The sequence below is a fragment of the Mesoplodon bidens genome (assembly GCF_964165515.1).
Source record: "Mesoplodon bidens genome assembly, chromosome: 17".
NCBI lineage: Eukaryota > Metazoa > Chordata > Mammalia > Artiodactyla > Ziphiidae > Mesoplodon > Mesoplodon bidens.
In genome coordinates, this window is record NC_138174.1 from 40461566 (window position 1) to 40486255 (window position 24690).

At 33.1% G+C, this 24690-nt stretch overlaps 1 protein-coding gene across 3 annotated transcripts in view; it reads right to left on the minus strand.

The window, feature by feature from the left end:
* PCDH9 (protocadherin 9) overlaps positions 1-24690 on the minus strand; it is a 41656-nt gene that overhangs the window by 9283 nt on the left and 7683 nt on the right. Inside the window, exon 3 of one of the 3 annotated variants that reach the window (XM_081215144.1) lies at positions 2932-6189. The exons of 1 other annotated variant lie outside the window; for it this stretch is intronic. In XM_081215144.1, the coding sequence (XP_081071270.1) occupies positions 6187-6189 (3 nt within the window). In that variant the 3' untranslated portion in view covers positions 2932-6186. Of the gene's footprint in view, positions 1-2931; positions 6190-16494; positions 16702-24690 lie in introns of those variants that run through there. One more of the 3 variants, XM_081215143.1, reaches the window with a different exon arrangement.

The following is a 24690-nucleotide window of genomic DNA, read 5'->3' on the forward strand; positions in this document are numbered from 1 at the left end:
ATACATTAAAAGAACAACTCCATCGTCAGAGTCTTTGGTCATTCATTTTTCCATATTTATGCACCTACTATGAACAGGAATTCTGCCAGATTTCTTTTGAATTTTCAGTATGTTATTAAATCTCATCTGGTATACAAAACTCTCAATTTTATTCCCTCCATTCCAAAGAAACCCAGTTACCTTACAGATCTTCTATGCAAAAGGTTGTAAGTGCAGCATTAGAAACACATCAAATTATGTGTAAATATACCACTTGGCAAAAACAAACACCATAACATAGGTGAGTGATAAATATTTATTAAAGAAATGATGTGTGGAATTGTTTTTTTTCCCTGATGTAGTTTTTTAAAGTCGTCAAAAGTTAAAATAATGATTCATTTACACTAACTGGAAAATTCTGAATTTTTTATGTATTCATGAGTAAATGGTTACTTGTACATTTTCAAAAACTAAGTGTTGTGCTCTGCTAAAGGAAATATATTTAAATATCAAAAGCAGATATAGCAAAAATAATGACAGTCTATGATACTTAGGTTGATAAAAATATTACTTAATGATAATAATTCCAAAGATTCCACCTATTCAAAACGTTAAAACAGAAAATTGATACATTATTCAATAATATCAAAAGTAAACTTTTGGCATTAGATTATATATTAAATTCTGATTATATAATAGATAACTAATTGATTATATTTAATAAATAACAAAAATTAAATTTTTAGAGTGTAGAAGAATTAATGTTTCAATAATTCTCTCTATAAATATATGTGTATAAATATATTCTATATACACATACATACAGATTATAAGATATTTATATCTGTACATGTAAATATATGAACATATACCAATATACAGATACATCTCTGAGATTAGGCACTTTATTTCTAGTCACCAAAAATAAAATTAAAAGTATACACTAAATTAGCTGGTATTGTCTATCAGAATATCTTGTTAGGTATAATATTCATTCCTTTTTACCCCCAGTTCTTCTCAGTTAAAAATCACTTGCTTCTTCTAAAATGTGACTAATAATATTTATTAAATCCTCCACGTTAATGTCAGAACACATTTTTGAAGTGACAGTAAGTAAGTGGTGAAAATTATTTGGATTTATTGTGTTAATGTTTTTTAATGTTTTAACAAAATGCATTATTTATAAATAAAAATATGGGCAAAATCCTTGTAGGGAATTATAGATCATGAAAAAATATGAAAAAGGAAAGGAATGGATAGAAATGCTGGATAGCATTAAAACAGTAAACACTTTCAAAGAACTAATCAAAGGGGAAAATACATATTTGGAATCACTTTTTTCTTCTCCTGCAGGAAAAGCACCTTGTTATCCCTGGCTGTTTACTATTTAACTAAGATACCAACAAGCCACTTGCCCAGATTCTGATGATTCTAAGATTTGATTACTTCAGTATTCAAAATACTTTTCATTACATGGATGGAAAATAAATTTAAAAAGTGTTCTGTTTTGTGTGTAGCATGAAAATGTCAATGCAAGCTAAAAATATTTTCATTTAATTACATTTGCTGAATGGACCTGAGTGAACTTACGTTTTTAAGGGAAAAACATCTGCAAAAACAAAACAAAACAAAATCTGGCAAAAAGGGCAGAATGGGCTAAATCTCTCTGGGTTAAACTCAAGATAACTTTAAGACCAACAGCAATTTTGTAACATGCCTTCCACATTTATAATTAGTAAATTTTTATCTTGGCTAATTCAAATGAATATCATTACAAAATGGTTTTCATATGAAAACTATTTGGACCTTTTAATGACAACAATTTTTTGCTTGTTTTTAATAAATACATAAATAAAATAATCAATCTGCAACTGAGAAGATTATGTATGATAAAATTTAATTCAACTCCCTATTTTTTATAGTTGTAAATCTAAACATAAAACACAGCAAATGCATATTTATCCCTCCCCAGCAATGCAGGGTACATGTGTTTCTCTGTGCAAATAGCCAAGTGGTTGTATTCCAACAGGCTTCAAAAGTGACATTAAAAACTGTGATGGGGCTTCCCTGGTGGCGCAGTTGTTGAGAGTCCGCCTGCCGAAGCAGAGGATACAGGTTCGTGCCCCAGTCCAGGAAGATCCCACATGCTGTGGAGCGGCTGGGCCTGTGAGCCATGGCTGCTGAGCCTGCGCGTCTGGAGCCTGTGCTCCGCAACGGGAGAGGCCACAACAGTGAGAGGCCCGTGTACCGCAAAAAAACAAAACAAAACAAACAAAAAAAACTGTGATGATACAGGGATTGCCCCAGAATCTGATTTTTCTTAGCAAAATAAGTGAGTCTATCCCTCAGTGGACTAACCTGAACCAAATGTGGATATTTATATTTACTATATTTGAGAGTCTAGCCTTACATTTTAATGGGATGTCAAAAGTAACATATGCCAAACTTTTTTCTTAAATATCTATAACTTCAGTAAATAGAGCGTAAAAAAGTTTGATTAACAGACCTACATATATTTTCTCCACGTTATCTCCATGTAACTTCTGCTCTGCAGTCTAGAACACTCAGTTAAGGTGCAAAGTGCTTGACATTTCAGTTTGGAAAATGGACATAATGAGTAACTGGGGCTTTGAGAGGGAAGCCCATTTGGTGTCATTTAGCCAGGTTGCACAGGTGTGAGCAAGTCATCACTTAGGAGAGTGGCCTCCCGATTAAACAAGGGCTAGCTCTTCACCACACTGCATGTTTCAACTCATCATTTTATCAATAGGATTAAATTCAGGGACTCCTTATTAGAAAATCAGAGAACAATTTCAAAAAATGTTCACAAATAAATTCAACACAAAATCTCAAAGTTTTAGAAAACAATTTCTGAAACTTTATTGTGAATTTTAAGGTACATTTAGTAAAGGATGTTTTCCTTAATATAATTAATTGAAATAAATTGGAAAGAAATGCACATACTACTTTTTTAAAACAAGGATAAGTACAGACTTTTGAGGCCACAATATATACAATTATATGAGTGCAATAAGCTTCCAAATACATTAGGTATATATCTGTTTAAATAAATAGTAGAATACTTGTTTGACATATGTGAGTCATACTGATTACACCAAAAATGTTTTACAAAATATAGTGAAAAATGGAACGTTATACATTTTGATATACAACTTTTTAAATACTTTATATATGCATTACTTAATTCAAATTATAGTGTACAGAAGTCCATTTTAATGAGGACAAGTTTTGTGTTTTTAACACGGTTCATCAAATATAGATATTAAGATGCATCCCTACACATGTTACTAAATTCCCATTCAACTTAAATCACTAGCACAGGGAAGAAAAAATTCTACCAGTTATTAACAGTAATCATTTTATTGATAAATTATGAATATAACACACTGCAACATTATTTTGGCTATTTAAAATCTAAACTATATCGGCTAATTCTTGAGCCAAATTTTTTTTTGTGTATATAAAAATTTAATCTGAAATCAAAATAGAAAGATATTGCTACATTGAACTTCTTATCTACTCTTCACTATACTTATTTTAAATAATACCTTTAATTATCAGTTTTCCATTGGGAAAATTTTCCCTATAATTCTCTAATAATAACGCTTGTGTAGTGCCCTATTATGAATCTCAAGAGTTCATTTCACCAAGTAGCAATAGAATATACTGTACTGTGAATACTACCTACAGAATAATGGTATTATAGAAACAGGTGATGTCAAGTGTTTACATTTAAAATTATTGATACATTGTAGCACAATAAGAGAGATTATTTTAAGCCACATTTCATCATTTTAAGCCACATTTCATCATGTTTAGCATACAATTAACATGACAGTTTGTTTGGATTATGTAAAAATGTGGCTATTTTGCAGAAGTAAAACTGAATCTAAATTACCAGGGTTGTTGTTGTTTAATTGAAAACAAATGTTTTATTTTTTGTAGGGTTCTTTTAATAATAAAGGAAAGTACAGAAAAGGAATTAAATATATCCACCTATCTTAGAGTAGTGGAGTGGGGAGAGGGATCATGCAATGATCATTCTCTAAAAATTATTTGTACAATAATAATTGAAAAGATGCATTTTGCATTTAAATAATGAAAAATGTGCTTATCTGAGTATGTCTACAAAAGCTTCCTGGTAATATTAGAACACAAGCATAGAATGATTAGGAGAACATCATCACTTTCTTTTTACATTTGGACTAGAAAAGCAACATAAAGAAACCTGTTGGCTATGAACTGATATTGCATTTTTATGTTTTCAGAATATTAGGAGATCAACATATCTAAAAGCATATCTAAAAATAAGCAAGACAAGTTAAATTCTCCTAAACTTCCCCAGTACCAATTGCCCACTGTTTTAATGGAGCAGCACCACATGTCAAGCACCCAGTCAATCTCTATAACTCACCAAGTTGCCTTTTATTGGTCAGAATGAAAAGCATAGACATTTTCTCTCAGAAGTCAGTTGATATACAGGACACACACACATGTAGACTTAGCATACTTTTAGTGTAGGCCATAAACCTGTGAAGCATGAGCTTTGCCTTACTAACTGTGGCACCTTATTTTTCTGTCAGAGAGAAATGCCATCAGAGCTATTAATTCATTTATGTTAGGAAGAAATGTGCTCACTTATGAGTAGGGGTATTACTTCTGTTCATATTTGCATTAGGGTGTGTGTGTGTTGTTAAGTTTTCAGGGTAGTAAACGATTAAATATACTTCAAGTAACATGTGATTGCCAAAGAGTAATCTTATTTCTTGCCCTATAAAATGAACAGGGGTTAATTAAGCAAATTGCTATGTCTTCTCAGCACTCTGTGCTTTAAAACCTTGACAGGAGCAAAGCATGATTTGTTTAACTATAAAGTATGTGGACATTCATACTCAGTGAAGACAGTTCCAGTCTCTTGACCGCTCTCTCAGAATCTTAGATACTAAATAATAGAGCTTCAAATATTTTTTCTTAACTTTTGAAGTTAAGTGAATATAAACAAGGTTTCATAAACTACAAATATCCCTAAACTGGGTGACAAATTTATTGAAAGCTTAAACACAATCATCTCATTTTATCTACATCTAGAACTCCATCATTATGGTTAATAGACTTTATAATTCTATTTTACTACCATTCTGTATATCAAAACTCATCTACAATCACTTCAAATACAGTATGATTAACAAGTCTGTGATTACCTTTTCAAATGATCATCTTAAATTTAGCATATTCCTGATCCTTTTAGTTTTAATATTACTATTTTAAGAGACAATAATTTTTTAAAATGCTTTAAAAAGTTCTGTGAATTACTAGAATCCATTGCCTAAGTGAGTGAATGTGTAAAAGTGATACTGAGTAAGTCATTTCTGTATTGTTCTACTTCACTTTTGCCAATCCATGCATGGCATTCAATTACATTTTGTGATTAAAACAATAGAATGCACACAATTAAGTAAAATAAATCCTCTTTTACTGAAGAGACATCTTACAAAATCACACTGTCAAAACTCTGAAATTAGTACCCACATCAGAAATCTACGTAAAAGTATACTCAAGAGCTTGCCAAATTAAAGTCCCCAAACTAATTTTACTAAAGTTCAGCTACAGAAAAAATCAATTTGCAATAAGAACAGTTAAAAAGTTGTCAAATAACTTGAATCAATAAATATACAGTCTTAGTAGTAGAAAATATTGCCATAAATCTACTTCTATGATAGATAAGCCTCATAGCAAGAAAAAAAACAACAGGTGGAGGTAGGGGAGACTTCAACATTTTATAGTTAAATGTTTTTATTAAAACTTTTGGTAAGGTATGAAAATATCTTTTCAATTCAGAGATATTTCATACAGCAATAGGTATATAATAGTATATGAGACCTGTGTGTATTCATTGCATCTCATTTTCTTATTGTGGTCACATACTAAATATACACTTTCTGTGATTATTTTAAAGAGATAAACGTGGTTGTAATTAAATGGACAAAATCATACACTGAATACAATACTGAATCACTCAGTTGAATCAATTCTTGATATTTGTGAAAAATGAGTTATGTATTTGATGAAAAAAATTATACCAGCTTGAATAACATAATTATTCTCCACTTCCGTTTTCATTCACTTTCTTGAAATTCTGAATGTGTAAAGGCTAGAAATTGTTGTCCATTTGCCTTTTTTACCACGTCACTGCAGAAAAAACATTACAGAATTTTCACTCCACTAGTGTAATATTGTCTAGTTCTAATTAATCCTCTTATGTCATTTCTCAGCTGTCTGGAATTGATGTATATTAATTCATAATTGTGGGAGTAGAAAACAAAGCACATGCTGGAAAGCTTCTGCTCTACTCAAGGCAGAAATTTCCAATGCTAAGACTATTAAATTTGGCTCTTGTAATGTTCGTTTGGATAGAGTCTGCCTGTCACAGTCATAACCAATAGGCGTAATGTCTCTACAAATTATCAGCAACACCCAGAACGTCAATGCAAAATTAATCTAGTTTCTCACAAAGCCTTGTGTGTCTAGTCCCTAGATAAAGGAGAACTCCAGCTATGTTTTAAGTCATCTGGAAAGCTAAATCAATGCATCATGTTAGGGCACTAACACCTGCATGCCAGGTTTTTCGTTTCCGAACTCCAGCTGGGAACTCCATCACAAGACTATAACCTATCGTGAAATCAAAACAGTTTGGCACTCTTCTACCTGAATCTGATAAAAAGTGATTACTACAAGTATTTTTGCTTTTATGTTTGGTCTCATGAAATGTGAGTTCCATCAAAAAGTGTCGTTTGAAAAAAATTACCTCTCTATAAATGATTCTTTAAACAAATATACAGACAAAAATTATATGTCATCCCTATTGCTTTCTAGCCTTGCATGTTTTTGAGTTCAAAGTAAACTTGCCTGTATGTCTTTGAGTACATATCGAAGAATTATGCTTTTCCAATCTCTTATCTTAATAATTTAAGCCAAGGAAATTCCGCCACTCTAGTTCATTGACAAATTCACAGGTGAATTTAGCTTTCTTGTATCAATGGTTGATCTAAAACCTTACCAAATTCTTGTCTAATTAACATAAAATCTACATTTGGTCAACATGTTCAATACTGGTCTTTAATTAGAATAAATGAAATTTTTCTGCCTACTGAAGCTTATTAGTAAGGGTCATCAAGAAAAAGCTGCCGCCCCAAAATAAAGTAAGCACAATCAAAATGTAAGCAATATGAGCTTCAAAAATATGGACTTTTGGAATTTTAAGTCAATCGGTTTGTCTCATATCAAGAGACATTTTCGAAAGAGCAGATCCTTGTTATTCTTTAAGAATGTGGCAGAATTTATATTCTAAATAAGAATAGCATCCACGAGTAATGCAATGATCCACATGCACTACACACAGTGGACAAAAAGTTAGCACGCTGTTCCAAGAATCAGTTTCTTTTGCCAAATGGAATAGGGAAAGCTGTGCAACCAGAACTCTCAGCTATTTCGTTTTCACCTTCAAATGCACCTCAAATTAAAACTGCAATTTTCTCACTTAGGAGTTTTACCAAAATGCATCCATTATAATAATCCATGATAAACAAATTTTATCTGACTATACGGCTGAAATGGTTCTCTCCAGTTCTCAGATTTAAGGGGGATCCTGAAAGTCCAACATGTGGTTGACAAGTGTTCCCCATCTCTTGTTAGAGTTTTAGGCAAGCGCACATTAAGAAACCAGTAATGAAATACGGTAGATTTATAAAACTGTATGAAATTACTGGATACTTTTTGTAGTTGTAGGTGATAAAACTGGAAAAAATTTAGCGCTAAAATTTTATAAACAGTAATAAAAGCTTATTATACACGTTTCTAAATACACATGAAGATATGTCTCCTAGTGCATTACAGATAGGTTGGGAAAAGGCACATGCTGATCTTAGTGGACAAGTTTGTGCAGAGGTGGATGGAGGGTGGTTGTTGCTTCTGAAACACTGGAGAGAAGGGGCTGGAATTTTTTTTTTTTTTAAAGGAAAGCATCATTCTAGTCTAGTAGAGAAGAGAGATCTTTTTATCATCATTATTGCTTGACCGCCCCCTCTTCTAGATGCCTCCTTATAAAGAGTAGTTTAAAAAAAAATCACAAAATTCTTCTTCTGTTTTGAAATTAGCAGAATGTTTGAAATTCACTGCCAAAATATACTGTTTGTCAAAAGTATCTAGAATGCTACTGCCTAAAACACATTAGTGCTATTACTACTCTTACTATGTAATGTCCATGAATGTTCATTGTACACTGGAAAGAACCACACATGCCTCAGGTATGGCTGTATCATCAAGCCATATGTTTAGTGTCGAAATAGGTACCCTAAAGGAATTTAAAACGGAAATGTTAAATTAGACTTCAGCTTTTCTTTTTTATGTTTATACAAATAATTTATTTTGGGGCACAAGTGACTCTTGGTGACGTGCCACAATTTTATTTTTTAAACTAGAAGTTCAATCATAGAGGCAGTATTGCTTAGCAACTACAAGCAAAGCCTCTGGTGTAAAACTGTTAGGGTTTAAGTCCTAGACTACTCTCCATTTACAAGAACTCTGACCTTAAGCAAATCATTTAACTTCTCCTCAGCTGGAAAAGAGGGATGTTAACAATACTACCTGACCACAATGTTATTGTTCCTATTTAAGAAGTTAATACATGTAAAAGGCTGAGAAGAATGCCAGGAGCACAGTGAGTACTCAAGTAAATGCTGGCTGAGTGTCATTATCTGGTGTTGGAAATCTACTTTCAAAGCATTGCAAAGAAGTTACTAGAAATAAAGAGATAACAGTGCCAAAGGGAATATTGAGATCTTCTCTTTACAGATTCCCAAATATCTTCCATTTCTCCCATAAAATTGTTTGCTATTTAGTTGAAATTAGTGTAGGTTTTTTTTTTTTTTTTTGGCCAGTGACTTTTATAAATGTTTAAAAGAATGTTTTACATTTTTTAGTGATAATGACTAATCCTGTTACTCAATAGTTAGTTTCAATCACAATTCATTAAGATTAATGAATTTATTCTTTTTAATGTTAGCTTTTCCCCTATATAGGCTACTCTAACTCTGTTATGGTTTTCTAATGTTGCTTTTGTCTAAATTCCTAATGAATTTATTTCTCTTCCAGGCAAAACATTGGAAGGCACAGTCTACACAAGTTCATTAATCTACAAGCATCCAATTCCAAATCAGATGCCAGTGGACATCATCTCTTTGTCCTTTTACAATAGAGAACTGATTTGATTAATCATATAGCTGTGATTCACTGTATTGTCCACAGAATGGCTGACTCTGACAAAGCTCCATAAACTCAAGGGATTTTAAGGCTTGGCCTGTCCAGCTTCTCACCTTGTCAGAGATTGCTTACATCTCATTCCACCAATTACTGCCCAAAATAGCTAAAATACCTCTTATGCAAAAATCATACGGTATTCATTTGACACTCATCTCTTTTATATTACTTTTAAATTCTTTATCATTTGCTGTCACCTGCATTGTGACATTAAATAGTCTTGTGATTTTTTAAATAACCTACATATGACCTTACATCCAGGGAATAAATATCTAGAAAACAGATCACGTCCATATATTCATACGGTTAAGGAAGGCATCTTTGTTGCTGTATGCTCAGGATGTGAGCATTGGATGAAGTTGCTTAAAATGAAAAACAAAAAAAATGTCTTGTGGTCAACATGTGACATCTTTGCAAATATACCTCCTCCATCTATATCATCTTCCGAAAGTTGCAAAGTAACTTCTAAACCCATCCACCTACAGCATAAAGCAGCGTTTTTGTAATACTTCTACCAAAAACACAGATAGAATTGAGGTTTCCTAAAGTTTTTGATAAGATGAAAGAGTGTAATGCAGTAAATAGTGATAAATGCAAGCAAATTTTGATGTCCAGAAATCATTGAGATATTATGGGAGCAAGTACTCCTAGGCTTCTCTCCAGGTTTCAGAATCATCCTTGTAGGGCCGTTTCTGCAGTGTTCTGGAGAAAATGTGGTAGGCTGTGCTATGGCAATACATAGTTCTAGTTTATATTCCTCTAAGCAAATACCACTTGTCGTTTGACATTCAGGTGGCATATTTAGGAGCTACTTCAGCTAATTTGAAATTCAGTCTTTTTATTCCCAAACTTGGTTTTCCTTCAGATGGACAGTTCTGATTATTTACATTTTTCTTCAACTTAACTCTATTTTGTCTTTGAATGAACAGGTTACCAATAAAATCATTGAGTATTATTCGATTTAATTAGCTTTTCTAAAACTTATCCTAAGAACAAATGATACCATCAATCAAAATTACCAGTGTCTGACTTCAAAAAAATTGTATTTACACATTATCTCCAAACTATGTATAATTCTCCAATATTCACAAAAGTTGAAATACTAAATTCATCTTAATGTCTTACTACAGAAAAAAAACCAAACATAATTAAAGTAATATTACTGATAAAAATATGGTAGCTACATACTATTTTAAATGGCCAGTTTTCTAATCAAACTCTAAGCACTAATAATCTTCTTGAGATTTTATAGTTCTTCTGTTTTGTGATTTCTGATTTAGGAGGAAAAAGTTAATTTTCTAGTTCAGAAGGGGAAAATTAATCAGGCAGAGACCTCAAAGAAGATAATGGCAACAGTCTGTTATCAATACTAATGCAAGAGAGTGATAACATACATCTTGCAAACAATGAGAATACTGCAAATCGTTCATTGTCAGGAGATACTGAACCATATGATTTACTTTGTAATTGTTTTTCTTGAGCCAGTGTTAACATTGATTTGCACTGTTTGAACATATATCAACTGATGAGAGAAAGAAGGCCAGATGCATGTTGGGTGGTAAGAGGAAACCTGCCAAAGAGTGATGCTTCGCTAAGTAATTAACAAAATCTGTAGTTTAAATTTTAATAATAGAAATTTTAAAATGACTGAATCCAATGATCTATTTTTCAGATGAGAAAATTGAATTCTCAAGATGCTAAGTGAAATTTTAGGAAAGTGTAACTGGTTTAGAATAGATATTATTGTTGCCAAAATTAGAAAATAATGTGTATCAAAGTTTTGAAAATAGGAAAATCTAAGTATTTATTTAAATTAACCACTAGTGGTTTATTTTCTTTGGTAAAGCATTGAATAGTTACTTATGAAAATCATAATAAGCATGGAATTAAAACTACATAATAACACCAAGTTAAATATCATTGTCATTGTGAGTGATGGTGAGATTGCCACATTTCTGATTTTATGTAGAAGTTAGTTAACACAGACAGGGTAATCCTCATGTGATTTCGACACCATCCTTTATTTCAATGTATCTGTGTTACTAAGCATAATCTGTCCTATTGTTTGGTTCTAAATTAGCTTTCCAAATTGTCCATATTTTCACATTATTGAAAAGTGAATTACATTCATTTTCATGACTGGTCAAATAATACATTTATAATTTCCAAAAAAATGTTTATGTTTTAATCAATACATTTAGTTAACAAGAGCTATTACACACCTTATTCCTGAGGTCTATATATTTTACCATGTTTCAATTTTGTAGTTCATGTATATTACAGTAATTACTTGGAGACAGTTGCCTAAAAATCCACAGAACAGTTGGAAAGATCTTTTTGGAGTTAAGCACCAGCTTGATGGTTATCACTGAAACCTATCTACAATTAAAATAGTACATTTTCTGGCAGTAAGAATTTATCTTAAAAATACATTTGCACAAAAATGTGCAAAAATGTGCAAAAACAAAGATTGTTTTCTCGAATATTATGTTGAAACTTTGAAACAACCTGCTCATATAAACATTCACCCATGTGTAAATTAGTGTTTTAGAAATGATTAAGTTAAAAATAACAATACTGTCTTGCCTGAAATGTAAAGCCCAATTATGACATTTTCTTCTATGATTAAAGAAAACCAAAATTTCAGGATACGAATGTTTCTTAATTTAAGAAAAAAGTTTATATAACAAAGGTCTCTATTTTCAAATTTATGTCATTGCATCCATTCTTTTAAATATTCTGATAAATATTCATAAGAAAATGGACTTGTCCAATTCAGAACCATCTGGAGGTAAAAGCCAATTAAACCAAACATTTATTCTAGCTAGAGTTTAACATCTATGTTCCATGTCTATGTTAGGCTTATGTATTTTTGAAGGGCTAAGGCTGAACATTCTTTTGCAGAATATCATGACTCAAAATATCCCTTTCAAAATGGATCCCTAAGAAACTCCATTTTTAGAGAACACTGTCCTTTTTAACTCAAGTTATTATTCAACATTATCAATGTGTGCCATGTTTTTAAGGTGATTTTTTTATATAGCAAATATGCTAATCTCATATAGTTACAAAAATGAAGTTTTACTTACAACCATATTTTATTAACACCTTTGCCTGTAGAAGAAGTGTGATTTTAAGGATGAAAAGTGTATTTCCCTCTAAATTAACCAAGGATAAATTTAAACTTGGCATTCTTCTAATTAGAGTAATAGATCTTAGAATTTTATTGCCCTACTGAAAGATCAAGTCTCCAGCACTAGTTAAAAAAAAAGACTTTAAAAAATATATTTCAGGGAAATGATGACATCAATTTAAAACTGAGAGAGAGAACTCATTTTTTTTTTCTTAAATAAGGGAATTCCAAGGAAAAAATGTATTGTGTTTAAAACCACTGGAATCTTTTAAAGCAAAGACAATGTCTTATTCATTAAAAAAAAAAATCCCATTGTCTAACACTGTTCCTAGATCACAGCTGTTACTCAATAGATGTCTGTTGAATAACAGAATTAATGAAAAATAAGAGAGATTAATTTGCATATATATCAGTGGATCACATCACAGTTCTTTGGCAGCAGAAAAGTTTCATAGTTCTATAAGGCAGAATTATAAAAGAATACACATTTTAAAACTATAATATATAATTCTGGAATAAGTTTTAGTATCCATTAAGGAAAATATAATATAGTTCAGTGTTCTAGTGATAAGGCTGGATATTGTCTAGTTGTCAGGCTTATGCCTGAATAAGATAAGTGCTCAGCAGGCAGAAAAAGTCCTTTGCATTGCTAAATGAGAAAATCAAGTGAGCCCTGATCACATAAAGAAAGATGTGAATGGTGCAAGAAATATAATTCTCCTCATAGAATAAAGTATTTAGTCATTATCTGAACTGGAATTTACATAAATTTCCTGGGATACACATTCACTTCTCCATTCTAAGAGTTAACAGAATAGATCATTGATAGGGACAGCATAAAACGGTGGTCACCTTAATTTAAATTAAACTATATATATGTAGTAAACACGTATATACACTTGATGCCATGAGAACGCTAAGTATCTCAAATAAAACTATGAACCCTAATACTTAAAGCCTGATTCTTGCCATTTAAAATGTGTCTAACACCCTCATTTTTCCTGATTATCTCCTGTTTGCCCCATGGTGGGATAACTAGAATTTATTAAACACCTACTATATGCCATGCTATAATTCTTACAACAACTCCATGATGTCTGATACCCAAGGTAACATCTACCCTATGTACCCACCCTGCTCTGTACCCCAATACTGTATGATAGACATAACATCTTAGCATAAAACAGGCAGTGGTTTAAAGGAAATCATGCCACTTTGCCATGCATTCTCTGTTAGATTAAATTTTTCCAAGCACAAAGAGTGAGTTTTCTTATCATTGCTTGTTTTGTTTTAAAGTCCTTTCTACCTATTGAGGCACTGTCTATAATTAAAACAAAAGACTGATCCAAAACCAATCAAACAGCACTGAGAGGGTCATAAAGGTCAACAAGAACTTAAAAATTTAATTTTTACGATCAAAGTCAGAGCAAGGCCAATTGAAATTTGACTGTATCTACTTTCTATTTAGTTGATAAAGTTAACTAAATGAGTAACAAATCCCCACTACATTCTGCTCCAAATCCAAATCATTAACTTTATCTTGATGATTTCACCAATTCCAACATAAAGGAATGATTTTGGCCTCAGGATATTAAGAAAAAATATTTTTTCAGATACTATCATTTGTGTAATATTTTTATTTGTTGCATCTCATTTATGTTATAGTGTCACATACATACTCAAACATTATAAACTTGCATATTAAGACATTAAAATCTTACTTATAGGGACTTCCCTGGTGGCATAGTGGTTAAGAATCCACCTGCCAATGCAAGTGACATGAGTTTGAGCCCTGGTTTGGGAAGACCCCACATGCTGCAAAGCAACTAAGCCCGTGCGCCACAACTACTGAGCCTGTGTTCTGGAGCCTGAGAACCACAACTACTGAAGCCCGCATGCCACAACTACTGAAGCCCACGTGCCTAGAGCCTGTGTTCCCCAGCAAACAGCATGGAACCTAGAGCCCGTACTCCACAACAAAGAGAAGCCACCGCAATTAGAAACCTGTGCACCGCAACGAAGAGTAGCCCTTGCTCGCCACAACTAGAGAAAGCTGGTGTGCACCAATGAAGACCCAACGCAGCCAAAAATAAATAAATAAATATTTTTTAAAAAATCTTATTTATAAATGAACCTATATTAATTTAGAATCAGATAAATAGTAAAAAAAAAAAAAAAAGAAAGAAAAAACTATTGATTATTGTGCTTCTGGCATAAATTTGATGAATCCCAGAAATATGTTCCACATACTCCAAGGCATTTTAACTAGTATGATTATACCACAGATGCCATTACTTCAACAGGGATGCTTTCTAGTCTACGGAATAATTGGAAGCAAAACCCAGCAGGTTTCAAATGGCTCCAGCTGTGTTAAGTACTGACTGTGAAACAGATTCCCTCTCTTGTATGTTGTTTTGTAATAGAGTGATGTATAAAGTGAAAATCCCCAGATGGGTGGAGTTCCTATGGGTAATTCATGGGGAAGTAAATTAATAACAAAAACTAAAAGAAGCAAGATAATTTTAAAACACAACATGCAAATGAAAATGGTGAAACCCACAAAATGAAAGATGAAGCAATTATACAAATATGAAACAATAGGGATTAAGATCAAAAGAAAATATAACATCCTCTCTGCTGTTCTCTGATTCTGTTACAAAGATCAACTTTTCATAAATCCTAGATAACTCAAAAACAGTGTTTTAAACCTAAAACAGATAACAGAGATAACTTGCTTTTTAAAAAGATAGTTTGCGGGCTTCCCTGGTGGCGCAGTGGTTGAGAGTCCGCCTGCCGATGCAGGGGACACGGGTTCGTGCCCCGGTCTGGGAAGATCCCACATGCCGCAGAGCGGCTAGGCCCGTGAGCCATGGCTGCTGAGCCTGCGCATCCGGAGCCTGTGCTCTGCAAGGGGAGAGGCCACAACAGTGAGAGGCCCACCTACCGCAAAAAAAAAAAAAAAAAAAAAAAAAAAAAAAAAGATAGTTTGCATTATATATATATTTATAACTGAATCATTTTGCTGTATACCAGAAACTAACACAACATTGTAAATCAACTATACTTCAATAAAATAAAATTTTTAAAAAGATACAAAACTTAAATTCAAGAAAACCACCAAAAACAAAACTTAGAGAACATGTATTAAATGAAATTGGGTGCCCCTGTCAGTGGTAAGTTGGTATCCTTGGAAAAAATAAGTGAAAAATAGGGAGGTTTTTGGAGTGTCTGCCTACCATGGGCCAGAAATCTACATGCACCCATGTATGCACTCAATTTAATAACAACTTTATGGGTTAGGCCTGATTACATCCATTTTACAGGCTAGGAAAGCAAGAAACGGTACATTCAAATGACGTATCCTATGTGACACAGTTTTTAAAATAACAGTTCTCCAAGTCTTTTTTTTTTTTTACTTCAAATATCAAACTACTTTTTGTAGTAATCTCAGTTTTCTTCATGTGGAAAAGGAATTAAACAGGCCAAATATTCTCAAAGGTCCATTTTGAGTCTTGAGAAACTATTCTGTAAATTCTATTAGACACTAAATTTATCTTTCTAAAAATAATATAGTAGCTAGACACCACTTACTATTCAATTATTATTTTGCTGCTTTTTATAGGATTCATATGTGATTCTATGGTGTCGTCTGGATGGCTCAAAAGTCTATTAAGTGAATTTTAATGATGACTTTTTTTTTCTCCTCCAGAACACACTGTCTCTATTAAGCAGATATCAAAGTGAATCTATTGATCATTGTTTAGAAGTAATCACTCAATTATCTAAGTAATCAAAGGTTTAAACAAAAATTTTGGATGAGGAGTCTTGGAAAAAAAGAAATCTGATCCTGTTTATGTTCACTCTTTCCCTTCTTATTATATCCTAACATAAATAAAGATGTTATGATGGGTAGACACAGTGGTGTGGAAGAAGTGAGGGAGAAAACGGAAACCACAGATATCTCTAATTAAGTGATATGAGAGTGTGCTCATGTACATTAGAATCAGCGGTTTTTTAACCCTCTCTCTCTCTCTCTCTCTCTCTCTCTCTCTCTCTCTCTCTCATGCAAATGCAGAAATCACTAGTGAGTCAAGACACTGACAAAGCATATAAAGGTGTTAATTATATTTCACTGTTTACAAAAATCAAAATGTCAAAATGCAGAGTCTAAGAATGCTTACACCTGCTCATCTGTAGGATGAGGTTAGGTTAGTTGGCCTTCACCGGACCTCCAGAAATATGAATGGAGGTGTCTAGAGAGATGAAAATTTCTTAGATTAGAGACTATGGGGACTCATCAGCCACCAAAAAAACCCCCCAAACCCCCCAAAACACCCTTAAACCTAACTAGAGAGTCTGTCATCAAGTCCCAGCTGTTGCAGAAGAAAATAGGGACAGTAGCTGAAACCAGACAATCAGAACTCTCCCCATATATACTTTATTCATTTAGACCTCATCATCATATGCTTACCACAGTTTAATCTTATGGTCTAGAATTAGTTTACTGGGAGGTATTGCAGGAGGAACAATTTTGGGTGCAAAGAATTGCCTTGTATTGATAATGTGGGCTTTTAAATAAATGAGTTGCAATCCTCTCCAACAAAAATAATGTCCCTAATGAAGAAAATGTTTCAAACTTATATCTGGCCTAAAAATAGTGTTTTTCAAGTAAAAGTAGGCACATATGAGGAAGAAATACCAGTGCAGAGGTAAGGTTCTAGACTGGAAATAAATGCTTTAGCCATGTGACTTGAAAAAAACATTTTCTGTCTCTCAATCTCTATATAAGTTTAATAAGAATGGTAATGTCTTCTTTCTGTAGTTGTTATAGAGATTATCAACAGAAATATATATATATATATATATATATATATATATATATATATATATATATATATATATACATAAGGCATGATTCCAATATCAACTGATCACTCTCATTAGGTCAACATTTACTGAATGACTACGAAGTTCACTCTTTTAGGAGCTGTTGTAAGTTTAGTCTTAGAAATACAAAGGTAAGTAAGACATTGTCTCTACTTTGAGGGACTTTCTTATATTCTCCTTAATTATTAAGCTTTAAGTTATGATATACCAGTGTTTTATTAACTTAGTTCTCATTTGGGACTGAAAGATCATGAGGAACCCAGGTTGTGTTTTGAACGATCCTGAATATACACTTGGGGTTGACACTGCATGGCTGGAGAGGCTGCTCAGCCCTGCCAATAACAGTTGGTCCTGCAGGAATAGTTTAAACCCTGAGGAGTGTTGCTCCCAGTATCATCCAGAAGTCAATAACCCTTAGCTAAAGCAGAATTTAATTGTCTAAAACAGAGACTTTAGTTGTCAAAATGATTCTGCTTAATTATTACCATGTTTAAAAATCAATCCGTGAATTCAGCATAGTTTGCCATCACTGCTTGGCAGATTTTGGGGTCAAGACCATGAATGAAAATGAGTTCATGTCAAACTAAAATATCTTGAAGATTTTATCTGTTTTTATTATGGTTTAATGTAATTTTGATACTCATTTCAGTGTGTAGCAAAAAAAAGTATTTTCATAAAAATTCTGACATCTTTTTTAATATTGGAAATTTGAATGCATTGAAACATTATTAACCTATACAGCTAAATTTATTATGATTTCTTAACTTTGAAAATGTTATCAGTATAAAAAACCCAATTTTGAAAATTGCAAAGGGAAAACATAAATAGAGATTTTCTGTTTCTAGGAAGAAAGGACATATTGTGGATGTTTTATTTGACCCTTTATGGATGTTCAAGAGCAAAATATTTCTGTTTGACTTTTTTTTTTTTTTGGAGGGAAGATACACAGAAATAAATTGGTGTCATTGTCATTTAAAAATATATCTAGAAATTAAGAAAGCGGATGTATATGAGGTAACATAAGTGAACAAAGTCCACCTAAAGAATGACAAGAAATGAAGCAAAGAAAAGCTGCCAGTCCAGGTGTGTTCACAGCTGACAAACAGGAAGGCTATTGTGATTCTAGGCTTCCAATGTGAAAATTGCTTCAATGACATGAATATATGACACAGGCGGGCATCAACTCACAACTCAGAACTCACTCCATTTTGTCTCCATTTGTCACTTGCACCCCCTACAAGAACTTTCCTGAGAATCCTATGTAGCTGTGTATTTGAAAGTCCTCAGCATGCAGCTGCTATCACATGGAGGCACAGGTTGGTTGCAACCTCCAAATCCAAAAAAGCACCAGCATGTTTTTTCCTCAAGAAAAGATCTACTAGGGAACTTCTGTCAGCAGAAGACACTGTCTTCCCGTGAAAGATACATCTTCATTATATATATCCCGTGTTTCCATGCTTCTCCTTCTTGAGGTTTATTTAATGAGGAAAAAAAACTCATTTACTGAATTGCAGTTGCTATTGTCTTGCACAAAAACTGTTTTGTTTTCAAAATCAATCATCTGTGATGATTCTCAGCAAGTCCACAGTACCTACTGTGGTCTGCATATGGATTATATATATGTTTTCTAGTAGGCAAAACTATAGGATTTGTAAAATCTTTAAGAAATAAGCATGGCTATTCCCACTGATTTTATGTCTAACGGGACCTGTCAAAGACATTAAGCATTGAAGAACTGTGAGGCATTTTACTGAACCCTGTCATGAAAGTAAATATATTGAAACCCATGTATGTCTGGAATGAGCTGCTGTGCTCCAAATACACACTGTTTACAAATGGAGAAAGGTGAATTCTAAAAGTACAGTTTGAGAAATGATTCAATAACAATTCCTTTCAGGATCAAAGCACTCACTTAGTAGCCAGACCTCTTCATTATGGGAATGCTACAGTTTTACAGATACCTAGGGTTATAATCTGATTTATGTTTAGAGGAGAGTATATACACACAATTGAGAGATTCTTCTAGGAGAGGTGAAGGCCACACCATGGACAGAGGTGCCACAAGTAAGTATGAGAGGGCCTGCAACATCTATCTGGAATAACTAGAATCATCCAAGAGCAAATCTGTCCATTCTAAGGCATGTATTTGAGATTTTATTCTTTCAGACACATCCAGTGTTTCTGCATTTGGAAAAAAATAGGCAAGACTAATTCCCTAGGGTATAAATCACTCTAATGTGGAAGGGAATGTGTTAGCTAGTTGTATTACAAAGCCTTTACTTCATATTTAATAGGCACCGGCAATACCAGCATTATACAAAGCTCTCTACTTTGCAAATCTTTAAAACTCTACTTAATTTTCAGCACTGATTTCCTGCAATCTAAGAGCTTATGAAGGGTTCACTGTGTTCATACCGATGTATGCAAAATGTGCCAGAGCCTCCCTGACTGTGATGGCATTCATTTGGAGGTGAATCCCAAATTTCTATCACTGGCATGCTTATTTCCGACTAAAATAAATATTCTTAGAATGAAAGCTGAAGATTAGGAGGAAAAAAAGGAGGCAAAGTAACTAGCACTGGAAGAGATATATGCAAATATCAGCTCAATGACAATTCTTCATACCATTTACAATTGAAGCTTAAAGACCCAAATACTCTGCAATCCATTAGTTTCTCAATATCCTGGAAGGGATTAGAGTATTTCTTAACTGCTAACAGACTGAAAAAGGCCAGAGCCTGGATATTAACAAAGCCGCATAATACTAAAATGTAGAGATGGTCAGATAGAAAGACAAACTAAGGAAGAATGTTACAATACAAGACATTATACAAACATGGTAAAACTGAACAAATTTGCATTCCTTCCTGCAGCCTACACAATTAAACATCTACATAATTTTTTTTATTATCAAATATTTATTGAGTATATATGGTGTACTGCTGTAAAGTGAATGGTGTTTTTTAAAAAAGATTATTTATTTTATTTTTGGCTACTCTGGGTCTTCGTTGCTGCACCCGGGTTTTTCTCTAGTTGAGGCGAGTGGGGGCTACTCTTTGCTGCGGTGCACGGGCTTCTCATTGCAGTGGTTTCTCCTGTTGCGGAGCACGGGCTCTAGGCGTGCGGGCTCTAGAGCACGGGATCTAGGCGTGCGGGCTCTAGAGCACAGGATCAGCAGCTGTGGCACACAGACCTAGTTGCTCCACGGCATGTGGGATCCTCCTGGACCAGGGCTCGAATCCGTGTCTCCTGCATTGGCAGGTGGATTCTTAATCACTGCACCACCAGGGAAGCCCCCAACATCTACATAAATTAATGAGTGGTAAGGCTATAGTATACTCCTTTTAAGAACAGATACGTTAATTTCATATATATTCTCAAGGAATTCCGGGATAATTAGTGTAAAATGACTAGAAAGAATCAATCAAATGTGCTTCACAGATCTTGCCTGTGCATGTATCTTCACCACTCCTAGCTGTACAGGTGGTCCCAAGGCCATCATTTTAAATGTGATGTGTGCGTATAGCACTGTAATCAATCAAACCACTAAAGATAGGGGGGAAATATTTTCACATGCCATTTAAATAATGGATAAGTATGTAAAAACAAATCTTTAATGAATGACTTCAAGTTCTGAATGCTTTACAGTTATATATTATGGCTCAGAAAATTCCAATTCTGCCACTATTCTTTTCTATAGGCAACAAACTGCCTATAGGACAACAGTATGAGTGAGAGAGATTGCATATGGGGTTGCTTTCCCAGTTTATTTCTGCCATAATTCTTTACTGTTAAGGAATGGGTAGAACTTATTTATGAACTTCACATTTTAATGAATTTTGACTTAGGGAATAAAAGAATATAAATCAAAACCAAAATATCAACCATGGTAATATATCTTTCTTGTTCTATGTTTCTGATGACTGACAGACCAATAGGTTTGTATCAAACAAAGGCAAAAAGCATGTGTTCCTTTCCAATGAAATGTTGGACAAATTTAACAGCTATCTGAAATAACTCATGAAATCTTAAACAGTGAAGTATATTTCCATTTGTAATTGAGATGTCATATTTCTACATTTGGATTTGCATTTGTGATCCGATATAAATTTTAGGGGAGCTAACCTTTAAAAAGGCCATAACACATTAGCATTATTACTTACTGAACATGACTCCTATGCCACTAGATACTTGCAACTTTAAAGCAAGCCCCTTGTTGACTTGCATTCTTGAATTTTCACGAATACCTGGTCTGTGATTAGTGTCATATTTCAAAAAACCTGATATAAATTTTAGGGCTCTGGTATGTAATAAATTCTGAGAAATATATTAAACATAAAATCAGCTGTCAAGAAAGCAAAAACTTAAAAATACACATAAAACAATTCTTGCTTAGTTTCCAACTACATGAAATATATGATATTAACTGATTTGTTAATATTACCGAGACAAATTTATAGTTTCAATAGAGGGTCCCCTTCAAGAAAACACCAGACTAAATTCAGAAAAAACTTACTGCAAGGATTTTAAGTGAAAGTGGTAAACAATCCACAGTTTTCTTTTTGCCTGTTTTAACTGCTTGCAAGCTAAGAGATCAACTCTGACAAAATCAAACTGAGAAAGTACTAAAAATGAGCCATGTAGTTGACATGGTCTCAAATTCTGCAAACACTCAGTCTGCTACTGCTGGACCAACACAAGCACTATAGCTTTTCCCATTTGGTGGATTTCTGCATTACCCCACTCCCCAACCCGCAAAATTTAGAAATGAAACAATCTAAATAACATATTAAAAATAATTGTGAAAACAGAGCTTATAAGAAGATAATTTAAAGGTTTCATTTTCCTATCTCAGTACTGCCATGTAAAATAATGTAACGTGAAAAATAATTCATGAAGACGCCATTTCTAATATTTTGGGTGTAATTTACATACATCTTCTATATGTCAATAAGAAAATGAAACTTTAAGAGTCAAATAATTCAGAACTGGTTATGAGGAAATCTGATTTTAGATCTGAGCTTTTGTATTAAGTCCAAATTCTGTTTTACTATTTCATGTATTATATTTTAATTTGTGATATTATGAGAAGATAAATTTTAGCTTGAAATATTTAACTATGCATACACCATAAGAATATAACACATTAGTGTAAGTACAATATTTACAAGGTAATTTTAATGATGCCAAAGCCTGTTCTGTGACAACATGAGGATGACTCATCTGAAGCTAAGGGAACATCAGTTTATGGTGTTGCTTATATATAGAATTCATTGCAACAAAATTTTAAAAATAAGATAATAGAATATTTTAACTACTGAAATTATTTTCTCTATGCTAACAAATGTTCAGTAATCAGTAGACATATCCATGCCCAATACAGTGGTAACTTTTTACTTTTATTCTCCTTAAGGTTATTAGCAACAAAGGCTAAAGTGTAACTTGAATTTTATACCTTAGGTGTATCAAACTGAAAAAAAGTATGAAATATTTGCCTCACAAAACCAAGAGGAAAGGTAGCCAGGCTGAATGGATGACCCATGCTTATTTCAAATTCCTGAATGAATATCCAAGGGGTATGGGTATCTACTAATTTCATGACATAGATCACTTAGCAAAGCAGTAGAAACAAAAATCACAACTGATAACATTTTAAATATAATTTGCATCTTGAGGAGCAATTTTTCCATATGCCACCTATGTTCATCCCTCATAGTATACTGCAAAATTTAACAGCTTAAAATATCTTTAAGTTTTTGCTAGCTTCACATTAGTTAACATTTGCTCCCTTCACTTTCAATTTCATTTTTCTTTCTTACTGTTCTAAATAGAAATTCTATGACTGTCTTGTGCATTTTGCATGACATAACAGCATTTCAGTAACAGCTGCAGTGGGAGTCTCAAAAATGAAAAGTAATCATAAAAGTAATATAGTATCTCTGAATGATTGGGAATAAAGTATTTCCTTTTATGCTGTAAAAGTATATGTATACACTTGAGTATGGCATGCAAACACATTTTCAATATATAATTTCTTCAATATATACACAAATGTATATATGAGCAAATACTCTAGGTTGTGAAAAGTTAAAGTAAGGATGTTTAAGCTCCAAAATAAGCATTTCACTTAGAAAATTAAACATAATTGTTTACCCTGAACCAAACTCACAGTACAACTATTACAGATTGTTTTATTACCATAAGAAGTTGTCAAATGTAAATAGGTTACTTTTTAAATTCTTTAATGTTTTCATTTATACCCCTGCAAAAAGCACAATGGGGCCAAGAAAATTAATTCCCCAAATGCTGTCAACCAGGTTGGGAAACAGCAATAAACAGCTAACTGTAAAGCCTCCAGCTTCAATGAAACTGCTGTCAATAAGAGCTGAGGGTTGGAGTATGCAAAAACAGGTCCTCTGGAAATGATAATCTGAAAGGGAAAGGGGCTGACATTTCTTGTACCAATATGCTGAGGAAGTGGGTCTCAAAGTGTGGTCCCTGGACCAGCAGCATCAGTATCACCTAGGATCTTGTCAGCAATGCAAATGTTCAGGCTTGACCCTAGTGATACAGAACCTAACCTCTGGGATTGGGGACCAACAACCCATGTTTTAAGAAACATTCCAAATGATTCTGAGACACCTTAAAATTTGAGAGTATAATATTATATTTTAAAAATCATATTCATTAAGGAGATATTTTCCTTTTAGAGAAAATATGCCAATGAGCTTTGTCATTTAAAGTCCTAATGGAAATGATAATGTTGTCATCTTCTCAACCTTATAACAGTGAACTTTGTTTATTTATGAATAAATATCAAGATATAATCTAGCTCTTTAAAAAAGGGACATTTCATTCAATCTGTAAATACTAAGGGTACTTCCAAAAAATCTTAAAAAAATAATTTGTGGAAGATTCAGTGACAGATTTGTTATAATCAAGGAAAATGAAAGTTTAGTAAAATAGAGTGGTTGAGGAACGTGGTTTATGAGTGTTTTATAACACATGAGGGAAAACAGCAGGGGAAAAAAAAAAGTCAGACAAATAAGAATCAAAGCACTATAACCAAACTCATGATGTAAATGCCAGACATTATGTTTTCATTGTACAGACAATACAAACACATGATATTTAAGTTTGGTAACTCTTTGCTCAAGAATCTTGCATTTTACCCACACTTCAACTAGCACCATAAAGTGAAAAGGTGTTTCTGTTAACAGCAATCTTTGCCCACTCAACTAAAAACCTGCACAGATTATACCTTAGTTTATAAATTCATTTGAAAGCTTTTGTTGTAATAAACCCTACTTTTTCAAAATTGTGTTGCTTCAGGAGCACATTTTGTATTCATGTGA